General features: G+C 46.4%; 1 protein-coding gene across 2 annotated transcripts in view; it reads left to right on the top strand.

Annotated features, from left to right (window-relative positions):
• The first annotated feature begins 819 nt into the window (after positions 1-819).
• Positions 820-19,118, top strand: part of WDR74 (WD repeat domain 74) — a 40,105-nt gene continuing 21,806 nt past the window's right edge. For both annotated transcript variants that reach the window (XM_030219304.1, XM_030219303.1), the window contains exons 1-3: positions 820-933; positions 13,383-13,489; positions 13,584-13,705. In XM_030219304.1, coding sequence (XP_030075164.1) covers positions 873-933; positions 13,383-13,489; positions 13,584-13,705 — 290 coding nt within the window. In that variant the 5' untranslated portion in view covers positions 820-872. The remainder of the gene's footprint in view (positions 934-13,382; positions 13,490-13,583; positions 13,706-19,118) is intronic.

The raw sequence follows: 19,118 nt of genomic DNA, 5'->3' as shown, positions 1-19,118 counted from the left end.
TCATCTTATTTTCTTTTCCATGTTTTATTTTGTTTGATTTCTATTGATAATAATGAGTTAGAAAACCCAGATACTTATTAAGTCCTGTTTGTTGGGTGTCAAAATATTCAATCATTCTTATTTCAAAGGTCTTACGTTCCTCTATTGTTTTAAAATTACCTTTCAGTATTCTTACTGTGAAATCACTGGTGCAGTGTTCTGGTCTTGTGAAGTGTTGGCCCACAGGGGTGGGGGCCTGACTGGCACCAGCTATTTTCATGTGATGTCTGTGTAGATTAAATCTTGTCTTAAGCATCTGGCCTGTTTGTGGGATATAACTGCCATAAATAAATAAATAGAAACTCTGAATGTTGAGCACCTGATTCTCATAACATGGTGTCTGTTTTACTGGCCCTTTATCAGGACGAAAAAAAAAATCTCTGCACGAATATAACACGTGCTAGGATGTCTCTATAACCAGCCCCTCCAAATGACACACTGATAAGTGTTTATAACAAATTATTACTCTATGAAAAGTTATTCCGTTATTATACTTCCTCTCTGTATCCATATGCTGCACACGCTGGCATGTTTGAAAATATAAGTAAGATCAAATACAAACTATACCAACAACAAACAAAGAAAGACAACGTGAATGTAACAGCTGATATGTTTGTTTGGATTGTGTATGCAGAACGACGGCTGAGCGCGGAAGGGGAAACATAGACAAACCTAAGTGGCTTCAACTTTTTGACGTCATGCCGGTCTTGTTCTCAATCAGACCTCTTTGATTGAAGTGCACACACGGATCCTGGGAGTCCCAGGCTGGGACTTGAGAGTCGTCGGAAGTGACGTAGTACTGAGGCCTGCCTGCACTTTGTAGATGCGGAAGCATGGCGTCCCCAGCGCGATGGAACCACGTGTGGGTCGGAACCGAGACCGGGATCCTAAAAGGTGAAGTGTGGGGAAAGTACTGCGCTGTTTTGGGAGCACTCTTATAAAGAGCCGAGAAACACTTCTGCTGCTGTATTGTTACATAACAATAGCCAAGGAATAGATAAGAATACATGTACATGGTTAATAGCGTGGCAAGGTGTGTTAATGTTATAATAAGATTGAATTACAATGTAATCATAAATCAAACACGCGAAAGCACAAGAAATAATAAATTCGGAGCTCCGAAACAAATATCTTTAGCGAAATTTCCTAGAGATGTGGTGAATTCCGGCTATCTTGATTGGCTTTTTGTGTTTTTGTTTGCTATTTGGTACAGGGGAATATAATGAGACCTCGTAGTGAACTCGGTAGGTTGCTTGCCTACCACGTCCTATTTTACTGGGGAAGGAAAGGAATGGTAAAAAAAAAAAACCAAACACATCCATAGTAACATAGTAAATGACGGCAGAAAAAGACCTGCACGGTCCATCCAGTCTGCCCAAGAAGATAAACTCATATGTGCTACTTTTTGTGTATACCTTACCTTGATTTGTACCTGTCCTTTTCAGGGCACAGACCATGTAAGTCTGCCCAGCACTATCCCTGTCTCCCGCCACCGGCTCTGCCACCCAATCTCGGCAAAGCTCCTTAGGATCCATTCCTTCTGAACAGGATTCCTTTATGTTTATCCCACGCGTGTTTGAATTCTGTTACCGGTTCCATTTCCACCATCTCCCGCGGGAGGGCATTCGAAGCATCCACTACTCTCTTCGTGAAAAAATACTTCCTGACATTTTTCTTGAGTCTGCCCCCCTTCAATCTTATTTCATGTCCTCTCGTTCTACCGCCTTCGCACCTCCGGAAAAGGTTCGTTTGCGGATTTATACTTTTCAAATATTTGAACGTCTGTATCAGATCACCCCTGTTTCTCCTTTCTTCCAGAGTATACATGTTCAGATCATCAAGTCTCTCCTCATACGTCTTGTAACGCTAATCCATTACCATTCTTGTAGTTTTTCTTTGCACCGCTTCAATTCTTTTTACATTGTTCGCAAGGTACGGCCTCCAAAACTGAACACAATACTCTAGGTGGGGCCTCACCAATGACTTATACAGGGGCATCAACACCCGCTTTCTTCTGCTGGTCATACCTCTCTCTATACAGCTTAACAACCTTCTAGCTACGGCCACCGCCTTGTCACACTGTTTTGTCGCCTTCAGATCCTCAGATACTATCACCCCAAGATCCCTCTCCCTGTCCGTACCTATCAGATTCTCCCCGCCTAACACATACGTCTCCCGAGGATTTCTATTCCCTAAGTGCATCACTTTGCATTTCTTCGCATTGAATTTTAATTGCCAAACCTTAGACCATTCTTCTAGCTTCCTCAGATCCTTTTTCATGTTTTCCACTCCCTCCCGGGTGTCCACTCTGTTACAGATCTTAGTATCATCTGCAAATAGGCAAACTTTACCTTCTAACCCTTCGGCAATGTCACTCACAAATATATTGAACAGAATCGGTCCCAGCACCGATCCTTGAGGCACATCACTACTCACCTTTCCCTCCTGCGAGCGAATTCCATTCACCACCACCCTCTGGCTTCTGTCCGTCAGCCAGTTCCTAATCCAGTTCACCACTTCGGGTCCTATCTTCAGCCCATCCAGTTTAGCTCGTCCCTGATTCAATTCTCCTGTCACCCAATCAAAGAATTCAATGAGATTCGTTTGGCACGATTTCCCTTTGGTAAAACCATGTTGTCTCGGATCTTGCAACTTATTGGCTTCCAGGAAATTCACTATCCTTTCCTTCAGCATCACTTCTATTACTTTTCCAATAACTGAAGTGAGGCTTACCGGCCTGTAGTTTCCAGCTTCTTCCCTATCACCACTCTTGTGAAGAGGGACCATCCAGCTAATAGTCTGCCAAAGAAACTGTCGCATAAGTGGTGGCGCCCAAGAGTAATTCACAGCTTGGTACTTGTGTAAAGAGGACTTACCTTAGAAGAGAATATTCAGGCCCTCATGATCAAAAGCCCCGCGCTGTTCCAAACAGCGCAGGGCTTTTCTGCATCGATGATCAAAGATAATGCATGCAAATCTAAACAGCGCTATTATCTTTGATTATCATATTTTAGTGCAGGAGAATTGCGCCTGAGCATGCGCTCAGCACAATCCTCCCGCACTTATTTGACAGGTCTGGGCTGTCAAAAGCCCAAACCTGTCAAACAGCCTGCCGAGGCCCGAACAACGAGGGCTGGAGGACCGAAAAATGTTTGTCTCCAGCCCCCACCCAAACCCCCAGAAAACCTCGAGGCCGCCGGCCAAACCCTCTCCCACCCAGCGATGGGGGGACTGGAGGTCTGGTGGACCTCCGGTCCCCCCGACGATCCGACCCCCTCCATGTCCAGGGAGGGCTGGAGATCCGGTGGGTCTCCAGCCCCCCCTGAACCCCCAGAAATCGTGGTGGCCGCCTCTGGCCAAACGCTGTCCCACCCTCCCACCCAGCGATGGGGGGGGCTCTAGGTTCAGTGGGTCTCCAGCCCACCCCAACTCCTCCCCCCCCCCCGCGTTCTTAATTGAATCCCTGGTGGTCCATGGTGACCCTCCCTCCCTCCCTCCTGGCAGGCCCCCCTACCTTTCATTGGAGGAGGGACGCAGCCTGCCTGCCTCCCTCCTCTTCCTGTCGACGCCGCTGCAAAATGGCGGCGCCCAGCCCCGTCCATTGCATCCTGGGATGCGCTGGGCGAGGCTACAGACCATGTATAAATATTCATAATACTTATCTTAAGCATTCTTATAATCCAAAGGGTATAAGCGCTGACAGGTGTTTCACCTTTTGACGTTTCAAGGCAGTCTCCTTTATATTAATCCAGCCAAATTTCAGCCTGCTGAAAGGGGACTGCCTTGAAATAGCAAAAGATAAAACATGTATCGAACACATATCCCCTTTGAATTATATGAGGAATGCTTAAGATAAGTACTAGTGAATAGTTATAAGTTTAAGAAGTTTTGTGAAACTCAATGAAGGTTAAGAAAAATTTATGAAAAAGTACAAAAATATAAAATAACTGCTCGGACTGATGACAATAGAAGGTGTTCCACCTCTTCCAGTATTTTATGGAAGCTCACCTCTGATGGCCCGTTGCCTTTATAAAGAGATTATAAGTCACAAAATGGCAGTATAGCTGTGTATGAGTTTTAGAACATTTGAAGTGCTGTACGTTTATAGTGTGTTTATGCCATCTTGATTATTGTTGTAGAAGATTGACATTTCCCTCTTTTTTTTTTTTTTTTTTTTTTTTTTTAAAGAAATTTACAGTTTTAATACAAGAACAGATCTTGATACAGAAAAGATACTTATTACTATCCCAGAAATAACATTTAAGGAAAATATATACCTTTTATGAATCTTTAGTCCACAATAAGGGAGGCATCACAATATCTGTGGATATATAAAGAATAACTTTACCAAAAAGAAATATACGGCTACTACTACTACTGCTTATCATTTCTATAGCGCTACAAGGCATACGCAGCGCTGTACAACATACACAGTCCCTGCTCAAAGAGCTTACAATCTAGATAAGAGAGGTAAACAGACAGAACAATAAGGGTAAGGGAATAAAGAGGTGAGGATAAAAGGACAGGGCAAGTGAGTAGTGGTTAGGAGTCAAAAGCAGTGGTAAAGAGGTGGGCTTTAAGTTTGGACTTGAAAACGGCCAGAGACAGGGCTAGAGGTACAGGCTCGGGTAGTCTATTCCAGGTGTGAGGTGCAGCAAGATAAAAGGAACGGAGTCTGGAAAGAGCAGTAGAGGAGAAGGGGACAGATAAGAGAGATTTATCTACAGAACAGAGTACCTGAGAGGGGACGTAGGGAGAGACAAGAGTGGAGAGGTACTGGGGAGCAGCAGAGTGAATGCACTTATAGGTCAATAAGAGAAGTTTAAATTGAATGCGGAAACAGATAGGGTGCCAGTGAAGTGACTTGAGAGGGCTAATGTGAGCATAGCGACTTTGGCGGAAAATGAGTCGCGCAGCAGAGGTTTGGACTGATTGAAGAGGAGAGAGATGGCTAAGAGGGAGGCCGGTGAGGAGCAGGTTACAATAATCAAGACGAGAGGTGAGTGTGGATAAGGGTTCTGGTAGAGTGCTCAGAGATGAGGGGACGGATTTTGCTGATGTTATAGAGAAAGAAACGACAGGTTTTGGCAATCTGCTGAATGTGAGCAGAGAAGGAGAGAGAGGAGTCAAAGATGACCCCAAGGTTACGAGCCGATGAGACAGGGAGAATGATACTGCCATCCACAGAAATAGAGAAAGTGGGGAGAGGAGAGGTAGATTTAGGGGGAAAGAAGAGAAGCTCGGTTTTGGCCATGTTAAGTTTCAGATGACATTGAGACATCCAAGCAGCGATATCAGATAGGCAGGCTGAAACATTGGTCTGGATGCTGGTTGAGATTTCGGGGGTAGAGAGGTAGATTCCAGGATTACTAAATTATTGAATTACGGAGTCGATGTAATTACTACTCTTGGTTGTGTTGAAGGAGTCACAGCTTACTTAGAGTCCAAAAAATCACTCAATTGTTAAGGAACAAAAAAAAAACAAATTTAACTGTTTAGTTTCAAAACACATTTACAGGGGAAATTCAACCAGAAAAGACCGCCCAACTGTATTACTATTGGGCAAAATTTAAGAAACTCTTGACGCCTCTTTTTGGTTGCTTTAGAGACATCTGGAAACATTCTGACTTTACAATTCAGAAAAGACTGATCTCTGTGAAGGAAAAATTGTTTCAAGATCCAATGTCTATCTAGTTGCAATACAAATGTCACTATAAGTGTTGCTGGGTTACACTCAGATTGTCATCTTCTAATATCTGTGTTAAAGTCAGGTTCAACATCTCAAAAGGTTCCTTCAGCTAATTGGTCTCCTTTTTTTATAAGGTAACAAGTAATACGTTTTTGATACCGGGGGAAATGCTTGTTCTGGTATCTTCAGAATTTCCAACAAATATTTTTTAAAGGTTATAAGAGGGGCAGTTGACTCCTGTTTAGGAAAATATTAATCTTTTTTTTTTTAAATTTATAACTTTATTGATTTTCAATTATACATTTACATAATATAAATGTGGAAAAATAGGAAAAAATATAATTAAGGAAAATATTCTTTTCCTACTAAATAGAAAACTTGAAAAAAATGTCCACACATTATTGATCAAGACATAAGGAAATAAAGAAGAAATATAACATAAATTCACTCAAAAGAGAGGGGAGAGCACAGTTCCGAACCAGCGGTTTCAGCTTCCTGTTGGAGCAATTGAGGTTAATTCACCACCACCACTTTCTTTGGCAATAATGAATTGTCGCAGTTTAACTGGGTCAAAGAATACATAATTAATCATATTCAAAGAAATGAAACATCTACATGAAAATTTTAAAATAAAAGTTCCTCCCAGAGCAAGAATCCGTGGCTTTAACCATAGGAATTCTTTCCTCCTCTGCGTAGATTTACTTAAATCGGGGAAAACTTGTATCCTTGATCCCAGAAATTGCGTGGAAGAAAATGTATTAATCTTAATGTTTTTGACCTTTGTTGATTTTCCAAGATTTCAATTTTATTCTGAAGAACCATATTTTCTTTTATCAAATTTAACAACTTGTTGGAGAGATTGTATTTCTTTTGTGTTAGTCCGTGTACTGCTATGAATTTACAGCTTGTCTCACTTACACAGACTATTGAGTAATTACTGTGGATTCTTTTGGATTCGTATTAGATAAATGAAACCTTTATTAGAGGAACTAAATTCTACATTGATTAATATATATATATATATATATATATATATATATATATATATATATACACACACACACACACAATGATTAGCTATATATAAACAATCATTACATCACTGGTCTCTACATCTAAGCAATGCTAAGAGTTCTTAGACCAGGAAAAGAAGCATTAATCATTACACTATACATATAACATCACTGGTCCTTATATCATGCAGGCTCTTATTATCAGCTGGGAGAGGCCCGTTACAGCGAAAGCCAGGAGCTTTTTAGACCAGGAACAGATCCTCTGCGCAGTATGTACATTACTCACAGATGAGCTCCCGATTTCACTGCAAGGAATTCCCCTTTTTATTAGGCTCAGAAGTCATGTTCAGAGCTAAGGAAAGTTACAGAATGCTTCTAAGGAAAATTACAGAATGCTTCTCTGTTTAGGTAAACAAGCCATACTGTGGGAACGTGGTCACATGTTTTCCAAGCCCAGATGGCCAGGCTGAACTTCCGAAAACAAATGCCATCCTCCCCTTCACATACCAAATTAATTAGAGCTATGTCTTATCTTCTGCATTTTAACTTATTCTCACACAATCAAAGTTAATCATTTTTTAAACAGAATTGCTTGTAATCAGCAGTACAGACCCCGAGTGCACTGGTCGGTCAAGACAGAGATGAAAAACAGTCTTTAAAATTCACTTCCATGAGGACTTCCAGTGAGGACATGAGCTAGGCAGCAGCACACTGTGAGAGCTCCGAGTCCCCTGCCCGCAACGTGATTCTATCGCGAGTGCCCTAACGCTGTCCCGCCTCGATAGAGATAACACTGCATGGACAAGTAGTTAACGAAGTCTCCAGAGACGATGGCACAGAGAAGGACGAGAAAAGACAAGCCGAAGGTGAGCGGTCCTGAAAACAAAATGGCGCCTCCAAGACGAGAATCTAGAACTCTGGACTCGTTTGGGAGGAAGGCCTATCAGTCCTCCATGCTTGAGTCCAAGGTTCAGTCGTACCAGCTCTACACGAGCATCCACATGCGGAACAATGTTAAGCAACTGGCGGACTTGGTGGATAAGCTCCCTCCGGAGCATGCCAGGCCTTTTCAGGAGGTGGTCAGGCAGCTGAAGGTGTGTCGTAAATTCCTGTCCAGGGGTGCTTACGAATCTTTTGATGTTGCATCCAGAGCCGCTGCTCAGGGTATAGTGATGCGCAGACTCTCATGGCTGCATGCCTCTGACCTGGACAATAGAGTCCAGCAGCGGCTGGCGGATGTCCCTTGCTGGGGGGATAATATTTTTGGTGAGAAAGTCGAGCAGGTGGTCGAACAGCTCCACCAGCGAGAAACCGCTATGGATAATCTCTCCTACCGGGCGCCTTCAGCATCTACCTCATCAGGTAGACGTTTTTTCCAGGGAAGGCAGACTGCTCCCTATGCTTACAATAGGCGTAGGTACAGTCCACCTTCTCGACAGCCTTCTCAGGCTCAACCTCAGCGCGCTCGTTCACGTCAACAGCGTGCGCCCAAACAGGCCCCCGCAGCTCCCCAGCAAAAGCAAGGGGCGGGCTTTTGACTGGCTCCAGTGTCTGTGCCGGACGATCTGCCGGTCGGGGGGGGGGGGGGGGGAGGTTAAAATTTTTTCACCAAAGGTGGCCTCTCATAACCTCCGATCGGTGGGTTCTCCATATAGTCCGGTTAGGATACTCCCTTAATTTGGTCTCTAAACCTCCAAATTGCCCACCGGGAGCTCAGTCCTTCAGCTTCCAGCACAGGCAGGTACTTGCAGAGGAACACTCCGCCCTTCTCAGCGCCAGTGCGGTCGAGCCCGTTCTACCAGGGCAAGAAGGGCTGGGATTCTATTCCAGGTACTTCCTTGTGGAAAAGAAAACAGGGGGGATGCGTCCCATCCTAGACCTAAGGGCCCTGAACAAATATCTGGTCCGAGAAAAGTTCAGGATTCTTTCCCTGGCACCCTTCTTCCCATGATTCAGGAGAACGATTGGCTATGCTCTCTGGACTTTAAAGGATGCTTACACTCATATCCCGATACTGCCAGCTCACAGACAGTATCTTCGATTCCGTCTGGGAACATGGCACTTTCAGTATTGTGTGCTACCCTTTGGTCTCGCCTCCGCACCCAGGGTGTTCACAAAATGCCTGGCTGTCGTAGCAGCGTCTCTACGCAGACTGGGAGTGCACGTGTTCCCTTTCCTCGACGATTGGCTGGTGAAGAACACCTCCGAGGCAGGAGCTCTACAGTCCATACAGATGACTATTGGACTCCTGGAGCTACTAGGGTTTGTGATAAATTATCCAAAGTCCCATCTTCTTCCAGTTCAAAAACTCGAATTCATAGGAGCTCTGCTGGATACTCAGACAGCTCATGCCTACCTTCCGTAAGCGAGGGCCGACAATCTTCTGTCCCTCGTTTCCTGGGTGCGAGCGTCTCAGCAGATCACAGCTCGGCAGATGTTGAGATTGCTCGGCCACGTGGCCTCCACAGTTCATGTGACTCCCATGGCCCGTCTTCACATGAGATCAGCTCAATGGACCCTTGCTTCCCAGTGGTACCAAGCTGCTGGGGATCTAGAGGATGTAGTCCAGCTGTCCACCAGTTTTCTTCGATCCCTGCAGTGGTGGACAATTCGGTCCAATTTGACTCTGGGACGTCCCTTCCAAATTCCTCAGCCGCAAAAAGTGCTGACGACGGATGCGTCTCTCCTAGGATGGGGAGCTCATGTCGATGGGCTTCACACCCAAGGGAATTGGTCCCTCCAGGAACAAGGTCTACAGATCAATCTCCTGGAGTTACGAGCGGTCTGGAACGCTCTAAGGGCTTTCAGGGATCGGCTGTCCCATCAAATTCAGACAGACAACCAGGTTGCCATGTATTACATCAACAAGCAGGGGGGCACCTGATCTCGCCCTCTGTATCAGGAGGCCGTTAGCATGTGGCTTTGGGCTCGCCGATATGGCATGTGTCTTCAGGCCACATATCTGGCAGGCGTAAACAACAGTGTGGCCTACAGATTGAGCAGGATCATGCAACCTCACGAGTGGTCGCTCAATTCCAAAATTGTACACGAGATCTTCCAAGTGTGGGGCACCCCCTTGGTGGATCTTTTTGCTACCCAAGCCAACCACAAGGTCCCTCAGTTCTGTTGCAGACTTCAGGCCAACGGCAGACTAGCATCGGATGCCTTTCTCCTGGACTGGGGGGAAGGCCTCCTGTATGCTTATCCTCCCATACCTTTGGTGGGGAAGACTTTGCTGAAACTCAGGCAAGACCGAGGCACGATGATTCTGATCGCTCCTTTCTGGCCGCGTCAGATCTGGTTCCCTCTTCTTCTGGAGTTGTCCTCCGATGAACCGTGGAGTTTGGAGTGTTTTCCGACTCTCATTACACAGAATGAGGGGGCGCTTCTGCATCCCAACCTCCGGTCTCTGGCTCTCACGGCCTGGATGTTGAGAGCGTATATTTTGCCTCCTTGGGTCTCTCTGAGGGTGTGTCCCGGGCCTTGCTTGCTTCCAGGAAAGATTCCAGTAAGAAGAGTTACTTCTTTCTATGGCGGAGGTTTGCCGTCTGGTGTGACAGCAAGGCCCTAGATCCTCGCTCTTGTCCTACACAGACCCTGCTTGAATACCTTCTGCACTTGTCTGAGTCTGGTCTTAAGACTAACTCTGTAAGAGTTCATCTTAGTGTGATTAGTGCGTACCGTTACCGTGTGGAAGGTAAGCCGATCTCGGGACAGCCTATAGTTGTTCGCTTCATGAGAGGTTTGCTTTTGTCAAAGCCCCCCATCAAACCTCCTACAGTGTCATGGGATCTCAATGTCATTCTCACCCAGCTGATGAAACCTCCTTTCGAGCTACTGAATTCATGCATCTGAAGTACTTGACCTGGAAGGTCATTTTCTTGATGGCAGCTCGCATAGTCAGTGAGCATCAAGCCCTGGTAGCTCATGCTCCTTATACCAAATTTCATCATAACAGAGTAGTCCTCTGTACTCATTCTAAGTTCTTGCTGAAGGTGGTGTCGGAGTTCCATCTGAACCAGTCAATTGTCTTGCCAACATTCTTTCCCCACCCTGCTGAACACCAGCTGTACACATTGGACTGCAAACGAGCATTGGCCTTCTATCTGGAGCGGACACGGCCCCACAGACAGTCCACCCAATTGTTTGTTTCTTTTGATCCCAACAGAAGGGGAGTGGCTGTGGGGAAACGCACCATATCCAATTGGCTAACAGATTGCATTTCCTTCACTTACGCCCAGACTGGGCTGACTGTTGAGGGTCATGTCACGGCTCATAGTGTTCAAGCCATGGCAGCGTCAGTGGCCCACTTGAAGTCAGCCACTATCGAAGAGATTTGCAAGGCTGCGACGTGGTCATCCGTCCACACATTCACATCTCATTACTGCCTTCAGCAGGATACCCGACGCGACAGTCAGTTCGGGCAGTCGGTGCTGCAGAATCTGTTCGGGGGTTTAGAATCCAACTGCACCCCCCTAGGCCCATTTTTATTTTGTTCCAGGCTGCACTCTCAGTTAGTTGGTTAAGTTTAGCTCAATCTCAGTTATGTCCTCGCCGTTGCGAGGCCCAGTTGACCCTGTTTGTTGTTTTGAGTGAGCCTGGTGGCTAGGGATACCCCATTCGTGAGAACAAGCAGCCTGTTTGTCCTCGGAGAAAGCGAATGCTACATACCTGTAGAGGGTATTCTCCGAGGACAGCAGGCTGATTGTTCTCACCAACCCGCCCGCCTCCCTTTTGGAGTTGTGTCTTCCCTTGTCTATGTCTTTGCTCTGTGCTGGACTGGTGAACACGAGCGCGTTCGGGCGGGAAGACGGTTGCGCATGCGCACACGAGGGCTAGCAAACGCTGTTGCTAGTGAAGATCTCCGATCGGAGGGGCTGCCGTGGATGTCACCCATTCATGAGAACACTCAGCCTGTTGTCCTCGGAGAATACCCTCTACAGGTGTGTAGCATTCACTTTAGCAGAAGACAAACAAGAAAGCAGGAAAGAGAAAGTGAAATCAACATGATAGGAAAAATGATATGCAGGCAACAAAAGTAGGAAAAAGTGTTCTATTTTGATTTTAATAACTGGAATATGTTAGCTTTGGGAAATGTGCGCTGCAGATGTCTTTCTGTTGTGTTAGTAGTACAAGAGAAAATGCATTTCTGGTTTGTTTGTTTGTTTTTTCCTCCAGTGTGCAGTACTTACCAACTTTTACTTAGATCTTCATATTTCTATTTCTAATTTGTGATCCTTTATTCTGTATTTGGTGAGGGTCTGTCTTTGTTTTGCATGTGATTGAGGTACATGTTTGCATGTAGTTTTTGTGTAGAAATCTGTAGCAGCTCTACTTTGTTCTGTTTTACCTGAATTAGGTGTATTGGTGTTCTGTGTAAGATAAGGTTCTTGCTGTTTGAATCATAGGAATTAGTGCTATTATATGGCAAGTTTGTTACATGTAAAGTTTTTATGTTTTTTTTTCTTTCTTTTTTTCAAATTTCACCATGTGCCTGGTAGTGGAGAGATTTATGGTGCTATTGTGGGGTTGGTAAGGTTTTTTTAGATGCAAAGCATGTTTATGCATTTTTATTTGTTATTTGAGACTTACTATACTGTTTTAGCTGACTAACAGGGTGAAGTGTTGTACAGACTACATATATGTTGAAAGGAACTGCAAAAAATTAATTCAATCATAATATAGAACAATTACCAGGGAAAGGTGATCAGCACAACCAAGGCATACCTGAAACTAAGTAGTGTATGCTTGTTGATATATCAAGTTTTAATCACAGGCTTAAAACGTTTTCAGGATAGTTTGGTAGGAATAGTTTGTGGTAAGCTATTCCAGAGAGCAGAAACAGTGAAAAAAAAGGCACTATGTCTGGTGGTTTCTAGTGGAACAGCTCAGGGTCCTATTGTTTAATGCTCAAACTGCACATGCAAGGGAATATGGGATGGTGGGAGTACTCTGAATGCTCCTACCGAATGCCTTAAAAAAAACTGTTGTACTGTGTTTACACCAAAATTTCATGAGGGTCATGTATGTAGTGTGTCAGATGTGTCTGCAGCTTGCGTGTCCAGCCTGTGGCACGCCATATTGCTAGGTTGTTACTTCAGTCTGCTGCTTTTCTCCTTAACATCTTGTTGAATAATACCTGGCCACCTGCATTTATTAACTTGGTCTCTGAGGAATGATAGCCCTCTGATTACACCACACCTGCTCCATAGGTTCTACATTGTGTTTTCTTTATTCATGGTTTGTTTTCTCATGATTAAGTCCAACCTTTGCCAGAGTTGCCAGGGAGTGAAGGGTGAGTTTGTAATGTGCAATCCCTTACCATTGTCTTCTGTATCTGCCCCAGTGTTGTTCCAGGTGTTTACCATTCTCTCAGTAAAGCATTATTAGCCTGCCTTACTTCAACTTCATATCATGAACCCTTAAGCCTTGAAATTTCACTTTTGTGTAAAGTATCATTTTTCTGTAGCGTACTGAATTCTCTCAGATATTGTATGCCATGAAGAGGCCATTCTTTAGAGAACCAGATCATCTTCACCCAGTTTTCTGTAGTGCCAACGAGAGCTGTTACTGCTGTGCTAAAAACAGTTCCCCTTTGGACAAGTCTGTGCTTCATCCCCTGGTGCTTTGTCTTCTCTCAGGTGTGAATTTGCACCGGAAACAGGCCAGTAACTACATGGAGGTATCTGCTCTGAATCGAGCACAGGAGGTGTGCGCTATGTGCTGGGGGGATGAGCACGAATCTGAGGTAAGGGAGCCTTGCTCTTTTTGCTTCTACTCTCTCTGGCAGATAAACTTTTGCCATGGCTGAAACTCTCTCCTTCCTCCCTTCTGTGTCTTAGATCTTCTTGGCCTGCCGAGATGGCACAGTGAAGATCTTCAGTACAGAGAAAGGAAAATTCACAGAATTCCGTGACTGCTCAGGAGGAGAGGGGCTGTTCCGAGGCTTAGCTGTGCATGAGAGGTAAGGGAAAGAAGAGGTCACTGGTAGTGTGAAATGAAAGAGAGGGTCACTAAAAGCACCAGTGTGTGAGTGTGAGGGAGAACTGAGGATTATTAGTGGTATGACAGAATCATACATTTGATATGCGAAAATCCAAGGGAGCAGTTCATAAGAGGCTCAGATGTTGACGGTCATCAGCCATGAGAGGCTGTGTATCTCAGAGTAGAGAAACAGTATGATAAGGTGGTGGCCAAAGCCAGACAGGAGAATTACAGTATTACCAGAAGGAAAAGAGGTGATAATGCTTCTCTACAAATCATTGATGTGACCTAATCTAGAACGCTGGGTCCAGTTCTGTAGACCTTAACTCCAAAAAGATATGCAGGGAGTGAAGGTGGTCAAGAAAAATCTAAACCATTCTAGGACATGGTCTGTACCAGAAGCCCAGTGAGATGAGATGTAAGGAATTAAATTTGTGTACCCTAGATAAGAGATGAAGAAAATAGGTGAGGAGGTTATAACAGAGGCATTCAGACTTTAGACTGAAAAATAGTTTGCTTCTTGTGCCTTATTTAACAGTGAAAAAAAATTATGTAGATCAAGAGATCACAGTATGAGGGTACAAACTCAGAAGCAATATCTAAAAATATTTCTTAATAGAAAGAAGTGGATGCATTGGATAGTGGAGGCAAAATTAATTATAAAATTCTCCGAGGACAAGCAGGCTGCTTGTTCTCACGACTGGGTCGGCGTCCACGGTGGTCCAGGAACGGAAATCTTCCATAGCAACAAAAAAGTTTGCCAGAGCCTTCCAGCGCGCGGGGCGCGTGCACCGCGCATGCGCAGCTATCTTCCCGCCCGTCGTGCAAGAGCCACGCTCAGTTCTTTCTTTTTCCGCGGTAGAGAGTGGCTGCTTGTCGGTCTCTCTCGGCCCAGTGAAAGAGCCTTCAGTTTTCGCCGTCTATTTTGGCATATTTTTTTCTCTCCCTCTTACTTTATTTCTTACCCTGTCTACACAGTTAAAAAAAAAAAAAACCTCCTTTATTTATTAGTTTGGCCCCTTTAAGTTTCCTTTCATTTTCGTTGCGGCCCTCTTAGGCCATGCGTACGCATTTTCTCATTTTTGTGCCTTTTTTATTGGCATGATCGAGAATTTTGACTTCGCCGCTATTTTTCCGTCCATGTCATCGAGGAGACATGACTTCAAGAAGTGTACTCAGTGCAGCCGGACGATCTCGGGTACCAACCCCCCACGCGTGGTGTCTTCAGTGCCTTGGGCCTGACTGTCGCCCAGACGCATGTAAGTTGTGTCTTAGCTTGAAAAAGTGGACACAGGCGTCAAGACAAGCTCTTCAGGACCGACTTTTCGGAGCTTCGTCTGGTTCCTCGACGTCGACAGCAGTACCGAGGTTGGCGGCGATGTCGGCACCGGGGATGGCATCGACTTCAGGAACGCAGGTAATGGCTGTCCGGAGACCATCACACGCTGGGAGCAGTGAGCCGTCGCGTGGGTCTCCACCGGGACCGACCACTCTCGGACCCGAGCCCGAGGAGGCGTGTTGATTCCACGTCCTCCTTGTCGGTACCGAGGAGTATCGATGACGTGCATCGAGTGAAGGCTAAGAAGCACTGTCATCGGTCTCCTAAGCATGGTACCGGGAGCTCCGGGGCGTCGAAGGATTCGGCACCCGTGAAGCATCAACGCCGGGAGGAATGCTCACCCTCCATCCAAGAGGTATCTGTCTTCAGGCAGCCCGGTACCGCCTCCTCAACCTCTACAGATTCTGCCACAGATTCCTGCACCGACCCCACAGCCTTCCTCGACAGCTACTCTGGACTAGCGCATCCGAGCCATTCTTCCAGGTCTTCTGGAAGGGTTGCTGCGTTAGTCTGCTCCGGTATCGGGGGTGCTTGCGCCCTCCATACCGTCGATGGAAGCGACAGCTGGCTCTCCGCCTGTGGTGAGGTCTCCGACGCCGGTGCCGCCTGCAGTATCGGCCTCAACTGCCACCCAGGTCGACTCCCATTCGACATCGATGGAGGGAGCTTCATCGCCGCCGGCATGGGAGTCGACTTCTTGACATTGCCATCGAGGACATGGTTCCTCGGCATCGAGACGGGCCTGGTTTCGGACTGCAGTTAAGGAACTCTTGTCCGATACCGATGAGGATGCCTCGTGGGATGAAGGGCAAGATCCCAGGTATTTCTCTTCTGAGGAGTCTTGTGGTCTTCCCTCTGATCCTACTCCTTCTCCATAAAGAAAGCTTTCTCCCCCGGAGAGTCTTTCTTTCTCTTCATTTGTCCGGGATATGTCTGTGGCTATTCCCTTCCCTGTGGTATCTGAGGATGAGCCCAGGACTGAGATGCTCGAGGTCCTTGACTATCCTTCGCCACCTAAGGAGTCATCCACGGTTCCTTTGCATAATGTGCTCAAGGAGACACTTATGCAGAACTGGATGACACCCCTAAGTAATCCCACCATTCCCAAGAAAGTTGAATCCCAATATCGGATTCACGGAGAACCTCAGTTGATGAAGTCGCAGTTACCTCACGACTCTATGGTTGTGGATTCCGCTCTCAAGAGAGCCAGGAGTTCTAGAGACTTTGCCTCAGCGCCCCCGGGGAGAGAATCTAGAACCCTGGACTCTTTTGTGAGAAAGGCCTATCAGTCCCCTATGCTCATGGCCAAAATTCAATCTTACCAGCTCTACACGAGCATTTACTTGCAGAACACCGTGAAGCAACTGGCGCACTTGGTTGATAAGCTCCCTCCAGAGCAGGCCAAGCCTTTTCAGGAGGTGGTCAGGCAGCAGAAGGCATGTCGAAAATTCCTGTCCAGGGATGCTTACGATTCTTTTGATGTTGCATCCAGAACTGCTGTCCAGGGTATGGCTGCGTGCCTCCGACCTGGACAATCGAGTCCAGCAGTGGATTGCAGATGCTTCTTGCTGGGGGGATAAAATTTTTGGTGAGAAAGTTGAACAAGTGGTCGATCAGATCACTCAGCGGGAAACTGCTATGGACAATCTCTTCCGCCGGGTGCCTTCTGCTACTACCTCATCAGGTAGATGATTTTTCCGGGGAAGGAAGAATGCTCCCTATGCTTATAACAAGCGTAGGTACAATCCTCCTTCTCGACAGCCTTCTCAGGCTCACCCCCAGCGCGCTCATTCTCGTCAACAGCGTGCGCCAAGGCAGGCCCCTGCAGCTCCCCAGCAAAAGCAAGGGACGGGCTTTTGACTGGCTCCAGCTGAGCATAGCCGCTATAAAGGTGTCCATGCCGGACGACTTGCCGGTCGGGGGGAGGTTAAAATTTTTTCACCAAAGGTGGCCTCTCATAACCTCCGATCGGTGGGTTCTTCAAATAGTCCGGTTAGGATACTCCCTCAATTTGATCTCCAAACCTCAAATTGCCCACCGGGAGCTCAGTCCTTCAGCTTCCAGCACAGGCAGGTACTTGCAGAGGAACTCTCTGCCCTTCTCAGCGCCAATGCAGTCGAGCCCGTTCCACCAGGGCAAGAAGGGCAGGGATTCTATTCCAGGTACTTTCTTGTGCAAAAGAAAACGGGGGAATGTGTCCCATCCTAGACCTAAGGGCCCTAAACAAATTCCTACTCCCACAAAAGTTCAGGATGGTTTCCTTGGGCACCCTTCTTCCAATGATTCAGGAAAACGATTGGCTATGCTCTCTGGACTTAAAGGATGCTTATAAACACATCCCGATACTTCTAGTTCACAGGAAGTATCTTCGATTTCGTTTGGGAACACAGCACTTTCAGTATTGTGTGCTGCCCTTTTGTCTGGCGTCTGCGCCCAGGGTCTTTACAAAATGCCTGGCAGTAGTTGCAGCGTCGCTACGCAGACTGGGAGTGCATGTGTTCCCTTATCTCGAAGATTAGCTGGTGAAGAACACCTCAGAGGCAGGAGCTCTACAGTCCATGCAGATGACTATTCAACTGCTGGAGCTACTCAGGTTTGTTATAAATTACCCCAAGTCTCATCTTTTCCCTGTTCAGAAACTGGAATTTATAGGAGCTCTGCTGGACTCACAGACGGCTCGGGCCTATCTTCCAGAAGCGAGAGCAGACAATCTTCTAATTTCCATGGCCAGAACGTCTCAGCAGATCACAGCTCAGCAGATGTTGACACTTCTAGGCCATATGGCCTCCACAGTTCATGTGACACCCAAAGCTCGTCTTCCCATGAGATTAGCTCAATGGACCCTAGCTTCTCAGTGGTATCAAGCTGCAGGGGATATAGAGGATGCAATCCAGCTGTCCACAGATTTTCACAATTCCCTTCACTGGTGGACAGTTTGGTCCAATTTGACCCTGGGACGTCCTTTTCAAATTCCTCAGCCACAAAAAGTGCTGACTACGGATGCATCCCTCCTGGGGTGGGGAGCTCATGTAGATGGGCTTCACATTCAAGGAGTTTGGTCCCTCCAGGAAAAAGGTCTTCAGATCAATCTCCTGGAGTTGCGAGTGATCTGGAATGCTCTCAGGGCTTTCAGAGATCGGCTGTCCTATCAAATTATCCAAATTCAGACAGACGATCAGGTTGCGATGTACTACATCAACAAGCAGGGGGGCACCGGATCTCGCCCCCTGTGTCGGGAAGCCGTCCAGATGTGGCTTTGGGCTCGCCGTTACGGCATGTTTCTCCAAGCCACATATCTGGCAGGCATAAACAACAGTCTGGCCGACAGATTGAGCAGGATAATGCAACCTCACGAGTGGTCGCTCAATTTGGGAGTTGTACGCAAGATCTTCCGAGAGTGGGGCACCCCCTCGGTGGATCTTTTTGCCACTCAGGTCAATCACAAAGTCCCTCAGTTCTGTTCCAGACTTCAGGATGCCTTTTTCCTACATTGGGGGAAGGGCCTTTTGTACGCATATCCTCCCATACCTCTGGTGGGGAAGACTTTGCTGAAACTCAAGCGAGACTGCGGAACCATGATTCTGATTGCTCCCTTCTGGCCGCGTTACATTTGGTTCCTTCTTCTCAAGTTGTCCTCCGAAGAACCATGGAGAATGGACTGTTTTCCAACCCTCATAACTCAGAACGAGGGGGCACTTCTGCATCCCAACCTTCAGTCTCTGGCTCTCACAGCCTGGATGTTGAGAGTGTATAATTCGCTTCCTTGGGTCTCTCTGAGGGTGTCTCCTGGGTTTTGCTTGCTTCCAGGAAAGATTCCACGAAGAGGTGCTACTTTTTTAAATGGAGGAGGTTTTCTGTCTGGTGTGATAGCAGGGCCCTAGATCCTCTTTCTTGTCCTACACAGACCCTGCCTGAATACCTTCTACACTTGTCAGAGTCTGGTCTTAAGACCAACTCCGTAAGAGTTCATCCTAGTGCGATTAGTGCGTATCATCAATGTTTAGAGGGTAAGCCTATCTCTGGACAGCCTTTAGTTGTTCGCTTCATGAGAGGT

This window comes from Microcaecilia unicolor, chromosome 11, assembly GCF_901765095.1.
Source record: "Microcaecilia unicolor chromosome 11, aMicUni1.1, whole genome shotgun sequence".
Classification (NCBI taxonomy): Eukaryota; Metazoa; Chordata; class Amphibia; order Gymnophiona; family Siphonopidae; genus Microcaecilia; species Microcaecilia unicolor.
The sequence above is the reverse complement of the archived record's forward strand: the minus strand, read 5'-3'. Positions and strand labels throughout refer to the sequence as shown.